Source organism: Vulpes lagopus, chromosome 6 (assembly GCF_018345385.1).
Source record: "Vulpes lagopus strain Blue_001 chromosome 6, ASM1834538v1, whole genome shotgun sequence".
NCBI lineage: Eukaryota > Metazoa > Chordata > Mammalia > Carnivora > Canidae > Vulpes > Vulpes lagopus.
The window spans coordinates 74,910,600-74,918,612 of NC_054829.1; the positions used below are offsets into that span (position 1 = coordinate 74,910,600).

General features: G+C 42.6%; 1 gene segment (V, D, J or C); it reads right to left on the reverse strand.

Moving 5' to 3' along the window:
* Positions 1–3,839: 3,839 nt before the first annotated feature.
* LOC121492797 lies at positions 3,840–5,961 on the reverse strand. The segment is given in 3 exon segments: positions 3,840–3,847; positions 5,432–5,734; positions 5,838–5,961. Coding segments are annotated over 3 exon segments (357 nt in total).
* Between the last annotated feature and the right edge of the window lie 2,052 nt (positions 5,962–8,013).

Genomic DNA, 8,013 nt, shown 5'->3' on the forward strand with positions numbered 1-8,013 from the left:
TTGTAGAACAAAATGAGGCAGAGAAACAAAAAACACAAAATAAAACAAAAAAACATATCTTGTATATCTCCCAATATTAAGTTGGGTATGTCAAAGGGAATCTAGAAGTGGAAAATATATCCAGTTCCTGTAATGGTAGAAATATGAAAGTCAAAAAGGAAGAAACTTGAAAAGGAAGAGGTGGTAAAACATTGTAGTTAAGGTGAGACAGGGAAAAAATTGGAAATTTACAGTCTCATACAAATTGAGTTGTATGGCAAAAAGGGGGGGGGGAAGGAGGGGTTCCCTCTGGTTCTATATACTGTAAATCCCTCGACTTCCCCTGGAGCTTTCCAGTCCTCCCAGTCAACAACTTGCTCTTCCCTTGTCCTGCCAGCTGGTCCTCTGGGGAAGGGGCCTGCTGTGCTGAGTCTCAGGTGTGTGCACCTTGGGGGGATGCCCTGTCCCCATCTGGCTGCTGGGCTCAGGGGGAGCTGCTTATCCTGTGAGACACCTGCTCCCTGGCAGCCCTGCTCCATCCCAGGCATAGGCTGACACCGGGAGGACCAACCACACTGGCGTGGCCAGCTCCTAGGCCTGGAGTCAGCTCCCACAGTAACTACTGCAGCTCCCAGTCTGCAGAGGCCTGGATGCTCCCAGGGCGGGGAGGGGGGCACAGACCTGTAGAGCTCAGGGCACCCTGGGGCAGGAGCATACTCACTGCCCTGGGCCCTACCCGCCTCCACCTTACCTGGGGAAGAACAGGACCCAAGGCTGCTCCAGCTCTGCTTCCTGGGCTGCGGGGCCTGTGCTGCTGGAATCAGGGTCCTGGGGTCACAGCTCCTGAAGAAGCAGGGTGCAGCCGCCTCGGACCAGATGTACCAAGGAGGCTTTAGCCCGTTACTGAGATAGGCCCACGGCACTGGTGGAACTGCCCTATTAGTGACCCTTGAAAATGGAGGCTCCAGTGCCCCCTGATAAGTCTGCCCAAGTTTCTTGCTAAAGTGCCTTTCCATTTGGGAAGAATCCGGTAAGGATGCTTAAATTTCCTGCTTCTCTGGGAATGGGATTTTCTCTCCCAGAGCTCTCACCGCCAAACTTAGCCCAGCTCTGCAGGGGACCTGTCACCACTTAACTCTTTATATTTACTTTTTTATATTTATATTTACTTTATATATTACTTTTTGTATATTTATATATTACTTTAGAAGGGTAACCCTTCTCTATGTAGCTTTCCAGCTGTTCTCTCTTTAAATTTCAAGAGGGTAACATTGACATTTTCACAATATTAATTCTGCCAATCCATGAGCATGGAACATTTTTTCATTTCTTTGTGTCTTCCTCAATTTCTTTCAGAAGTGTTCCATAGTTTTTAGGGTATAGATCCTTTACCTCTTTGGTTAGGTTTATTCCTAGGTATCTTATGCTTTTGGGTGCAGTTGTAAATGGGATTGACTCCTTAATTTCTCTTTCTTCAGTCTCATTGTTAGTGTATAGAAATGCCACTGACTTCTGGGCATTGATTTTGGATCTTGCCACACTGCCAAATTCCTGTATGATTTCTAGCAATCTTGAGGTGGATGCTTTTAGGTTTTCTATGTAGAGTATCATGTCATCAGCGACAAGGGAGAGTTTGACTTCTTCTTTGCCAATTTTAATGCCTTTAATGTCTTTTTGTTGTCTGATTGCTGAGGCTAGGACTTCCAGTACTATGTTGAATAGCAGTGGTGAGAGTGGACATCCCTGTCTTGTTCCTGATCTTAGGGGAAAGGCTCCCAGTGCTTCCCCATTGAGAATAATATTTGCTGTGGGCTTTTCATAGATGGCTTTTAAGATGTTGAGGAATGTTCCCTCTATCCGTACACTCTGAAGAGTTTTGATCAGGAATGGATGCTGTATTTTGTCAAATGCTTTCTCTGCATCTAATGAGAGGATCATATGGTTCTTGGTTTTTCGCTTGCTGATATTATGAATCACATTGTTTGATTTACAAGTGTTGAACCAGGCTTGTGTCCCGAGAATAAATCGTACTTGCTCATGGTGAATAATTTTCTTAATGTGTTGTTGGATCCTATTGGATAGTATCTTGTTGAGAATTTTTGCGTCCATGTGCATCAGGGATATTGGTCTATAATTCTCCTTTTTGGTTACCCAGGGAAATTTATACATTTAATGCAATCCCTATCAAAATACCATGGAATTTCTTCAGAGAGTTAGAACAAATTATTTTAAGATTTGTGTGGAATAAGAAAAGACCCTGAATAGCCAGAGGAATTTTAAAAAAGAAAACCATAGGTGGGGGCATCACAATGCCAGATTCAGGTTGTACTGTAATAAAGCTGTAGTCATCAAGACAGTGTGCTACTGGCACAAAAACAGACACATAGATCAATGGAACAGAATAGAAAACCCAGAAGTGGACCGAAAATATTATGTTCAACTAATATTCGATAAAGGAGGAAAGACTAATGACTGGAAGAAAGACGGTCTCTTCAGTAAATGGTGCTGGGAAAATTGGACATCCACATGCAGAAGAATGAAACTAGACCACTCTCTTGCACCACACACAAAGATAAACTCAAAATGGATGAAAGATCTAAATGTGAGACAAGATTCCATCAAAATCCTAAAGGAGAACACAGGCAACACACCTTTTGAAGTCGGCCACAATAATCTTGCAGGATACATCCACGAAGGCAAAAGAAACAAAAGCAAAAATGAACTATTGGGACTTCAAAAAGATAAGAAGCTTTTGCACAGCAAAGGATACAGTCAACAAAACTCAAAGATAACGTACAGAATGGGAGAAGATACTTGCAAATGACATATCAGATAAAGGGTTATTTTCCAAGATCTATAAAGAACTTATTAAAGTAAACACCAAAGAAACAAACAATCCAATCATAAAATGGGCAAAAGGCATGAACAGAAATCTCACAGAGGAAGACATAGACATGGCCAACAAGCACATGAGAAAATGCTCCGCATCCCTTGCCATCAAGGAAATACAAATCAAAACCACAATGAGATACCATCTCACACCAGTAAGAATGGGGAAAATTAACAAAGCAAGAAACCACAAATGTTGGAGAGGATGTGGAGAAAAGGGAACCCTCTTGCACTGTTGGTGGGAATGTGAACTGGTGCAGCCACTCTGAAAAACTGTGTGGAGGTTCCTCAAAGAGTTATAGATACATCTGCCCTATGACCCAGCAATTGCACTGTTGGGGATTTACCCCAAAGATGCAGATGCTGGGGTTATGAAATGCTGGCACACCTGCAACACGATGTTTCTAGCCGCAATGTCCACAATAGCCAAACTGTGGAAGGAGCCTCGGTGTCCATCGAAAGACGAATGGATGAGGAAGATGTGGTCTATGTATACAATGGAATATTACTCAGTCACTAGAAATGACACATACCCGCCATTTGCTTCAACATGGATGGAACTGGAGGGTGTTATGCTGACTGAAGTAAGTCAATCAGTGAAGGACAAACATTTTATGGTCTCATTAATATGGGAAATATAAATAATATTGAAATGGAATAGAAGGAAAGGGAGAAGAAATGGGTGGGAAATATCAGAAAGGGAGACAGAACATAAAGACTCCTAACTCTGGGAAATGAACTAGGGGTGGTGCAAGGGGAGGAGGGCGGGTGGTGTGGGTGAATGGTTGATGGGCACTGAGGGGGGCACATGTTGGGATGAGCACTGGGTGTTATTCTGTATGTTCACAAATTGAACACCAATAAAAAATAAATTTATTATTAAAAAATAAATTTCTAGAGGGATTAGTAGGTTTTGAGGATGATTTAAAGGTTACCTAGGTAAGTTGATGGGGACAGGTGACTTGAGATCCCTACTCCTCTGCCCTCCTGCCCTGCCCTGCTAAATTCAACTTAACAAAGAAAAATAAGTGGAGATTAGCCTGTGACCCTGCTGGAACATCCTACATGGACTGGGCAGATCAAACAACAGACACTCATTCTCACAGTTCTGGAATCTGGGGCGTCTGAGGTCCAGGTGCAGGTGTGCTGTCTGGAGAACACCCACGTCCTAGCCCGTCCTTTCCCCATCACCTCACATGGGGCCAGGGTGCAGGGAGCTTTCCCAGTCCTGGTTTATAAGGGCCCTGATCCTATCATGAAGCTGCACCTCCTGACCCAAGTGATACCCTAAGGCCCCACCCCCTCCCCTGATCTCATGGGCATTAGATGCCAACATGGAGATGTTAGAGGTCACACACAATGAGCTGATGTCAGCACCTGAAGGATCCATGAGTTATTCCCTGGAGGGGGAAGACCCTTAAATCAAGCTCCTAACCTTCAGTATCCTCATGGATCCAGTAGATGCTTCTGGTGTCTGAGCACACAGAGGACACATGACCTTCACTACCAGCTGGTGACCCTGGGGAGAGGACAGCCTCCATCTAAGACCTGGTAGGATCTAGGCCTATTTGTATTGTCATTTTGTGTTTCATGATTCTTCCATATATTATTCATCTCCTTTCCACAGGATTCGGAAATTTGTCTACTGAGAATGACCACATCTCTCCTTTGGCCTTGCAGTTTGATACTTATTTAGTGAAATTATTCCTCACAACATGTGCATTCTTTATTGCCTGCTAGCTCCCTGATGTTCCATCCACATGCCTCTCCTCCATCCAAAGGATAAGAAATCAAACAATAACCCAGGAGTTCCCTCATTAGAAGCAGTTTGGACACTGACTCCACACAAGCCACTCCTGGAGCAGGACCCCTCCCCAACACTGACCCACAAAACACACCCTAAGTGAGTGTACCTCCCAGCACCATCCAGGCATTTATGATGTGATGAGAGGCCTGCCTGCCTCTCATCTGACATGAAGATGAAGATGATTAAACCTTATACTCTAATGATTGTGTGTGTGTGTGAATCATCTCTGCGTCCACATCCCTACCATGTCATGCTGGGAATCTCTCTCACTCCCAGGCCATTATTAACATTTGTGTAGAATGTCTTTCTCTTCTGCTGATTGGGGATTCCTCTAAACCATGATGTGCAAGACAGCATATTAGCTTGGGGTCCTCTGATCCACAGTGAGCATGACGAGGACTCATGAAAATGTTCAGATGATGTGAATGGAGTTCTTTGTAATAGATGAATATTTCGGGTCAGGAAACGTTAAGTATAAGTAAGTGCAGGTGCTATAGTTGAATTTCTAAGTCTCTAAGAAAGAGACTGAAGAGGGAAACACGTAACCAAGTGTTCAGAGAGACTCCCTGGGGGAAACTGCTCCATGGAGAGGAAGCCCAGAACCCGAGAGGAAACCTGCCCAGAACCTCCATCTGCACCTGCTCCTGGGCCTTCATGACAGAAGTGGTGAGGAGTGTGCACACCCTGGTGGTCGTGATCCCCTTCTACAGGGAGATTTGTGTCTGGGCTCACACTGAGGTCGCCTCACTGTGTCACCCGCACAGTAATACACGGCCGTGTCCTCGGCTCTCAGGCTGTTCATCTGCAGATACAGCGTGTTCTTGGCGTTGTCTCTGGAGATGGTGAATCGGCCCTTCACAGCGTCTGCGTAGTTTGTGCTACTTCCACCACTGTTAATGTATGCGACCCACTGCAGCCCCTTCCCTGGAGCCTGGCGGATCCAGCTCATGTAGTAGCTACTGAAGGTGAATCCAGAGGCCACACAGGAGAGCCTCAGGGATCCTCCAGGCTTCACCAGGTCTCCCCCAGACTCCACCAGCTGCACTTCACCCTGGACACCTGCAGACACAATACATCCTGGTCAGGAAATAGCCCCACATCCCTTGTTTCTCTCACTCACCTCTACTCACAGACTCACGGTCCCTTGTTCTCCAGGAATTACCTTTTAAAATAGTGACAAGGAAAACCCAGCTGAGCACAGACTCCATGGTGGTTTTTCTGTGTTGTGTCGTGAGCACTGAATTGGGTCACCTGGGGATCCTGGCCTGGGGCTCCTCTCCCAGCTGCAGGGTCAGGGATGGGCTGGTTTAATCAGTGGAGGGCGGGCCCAATTTGCATAACCTCTGACTATATAGTTAGCTCCAGACTCTGATCAATTCTTTACAAGTTATATACAAGCATTACTTCACAACTGTAGATCACTTTCTTTTGGTGATACAGTGGATTTAAGATGTTCTAATCCATCTAAGTATTTATCTTTGCCTTTGTGCCTTTTAAAAACTCTATCATTAATATAGGTCATTTTTTAAAAGTATTTTCTCTCCTTAAGTTTAATCATAAATATTTATTTTTGATACCAGTGTAAAGGAGATTGTTTTTTAAATTGTATAGTGATAATTTGTTGTTAGTGTGTAAAAATGAGCTTTATTGTATATGTTGGTTTTATATCCTGTATTTTCCCTGAGCTCATTACTAACTTCAAGTCTTTTTTGTAAGGTTTGTCCTCATTCACCATTTATACAACAATATCATATACAATCAAATTATTTTTCTTCCTGTTGAATGATATTAATATCTTTTATTTTATTATTGCCTAATTACTATGTAAATCTTCAACTTGGGGGCATAAAAGCTTTCCCTCTTTTCTGTCAGATTCTTTGTTCTCATATTTCTTTTGATATATAGCAGATCTAGAAGAGCAAAAGAATTTCCTCTTGCCTATAGAGGAGGTCCCTAATATATGGTGTGATGCGGGATCTCAGGACAGGACAGGAAGTCTGTTCAGAATTTCTGCCCAGTTGTGATTGGAGATACTGGTGGCTGTTGAACTTGACAAGTTCATTTTATATTTTTTTATTATTTTTTAATAAATTAATTTTTTAATGGTGTTCAATTTACCAACATACAGAATAACACCCAGTGCTCATCCCGTCAAGTGCCCCTCTCAGTGCCTGTCACCCATTCACCCCCGCCCCCAGCCCTCCCCCCCTTCCACCACCCCTAGTTCATTTCCCAGAGTTAAGAGTCTTGATGTTCTGTCTCCCTTTCTGATATTTCCCACACATTTCTTCTCCCTTCCCTTATATTCCCTTTCACTATTATTTATATTCCCTAAGTGAATAAGTTCATTTTCGAATTGAATTTGAGCCTTTAATCTGATAAGACTTTACAAAATATCTTCTACCATTCTGTAGGTTCCCTTTTAATTACACTGCATGATTGCTTTGCTGTGAAAATGTTCTTTCTTTGATGAAATCGCCATCGTTCATTTTCCTTTTCTTTCTCTTGACTCTGGAGACACATCTAGAAGTTGTTGCAGCCGAGGTAGAAAGGATGCTGCCTGTTTTCTTCTGAGGATTGTGATGGTTTCCTGACTGACTTTCAGGTCTTTCATCAACTTTGAGTCCATTATTGTGAATGATGTAAGAAAAGGGTCCACTTTCATTCTTCTGCATGTGTCTCCCCAACATTCCCCACACAATTTGTTCAAGAGACTTTCTTTTTCCATTGCATATTCTTCCCTGCTTTGTCAAGATTTTTTAACCTTAGATTTCATGGTCCATTTCTGGGTTCTCCAACTTTTCTGAATTTGTGCCAGTACCATAATGTCCTAATGTAAATCACAACGTTGTGATTTACCTTGACAACCAGAATCAGTACGTTTCCAGGTTTGCTTTACTTTAACAGGATTGCTTTGGATATTTGAGGTTCTTGGTTCCCTAAAATTTTCTGATGGTTTGCTCTAGATCTGTAAACAATCCTGGTGATATATTTATACGGATGGCTTTGAATGTGTAGCTTTCTCTGTAAGCATAAGTATTTTATCAATATTCATTCTTCTAATCTATGAAAATAATATTTTCTATACTCTGTGTCTTCCCTACTGTCTTTCATAAGTGTTCTGGAATGTTTAGTCTATCCATTCATACCTCTTTGCTTAGGATTTTTCTTCATTATCTGATTATTTATGGTGCAATTATAAATTACATCCAGTCCTTGATTTTCTTTTTTTCTGTTTCATTTGCCCTATATAGAAAAGCCCCTGTCTTTCTTTCTTTTTTTTTTGTTTTTTTTTTTGTTGTTGTTTTTTTAAGCCCCTGTCTTTCTTGTATTGATTT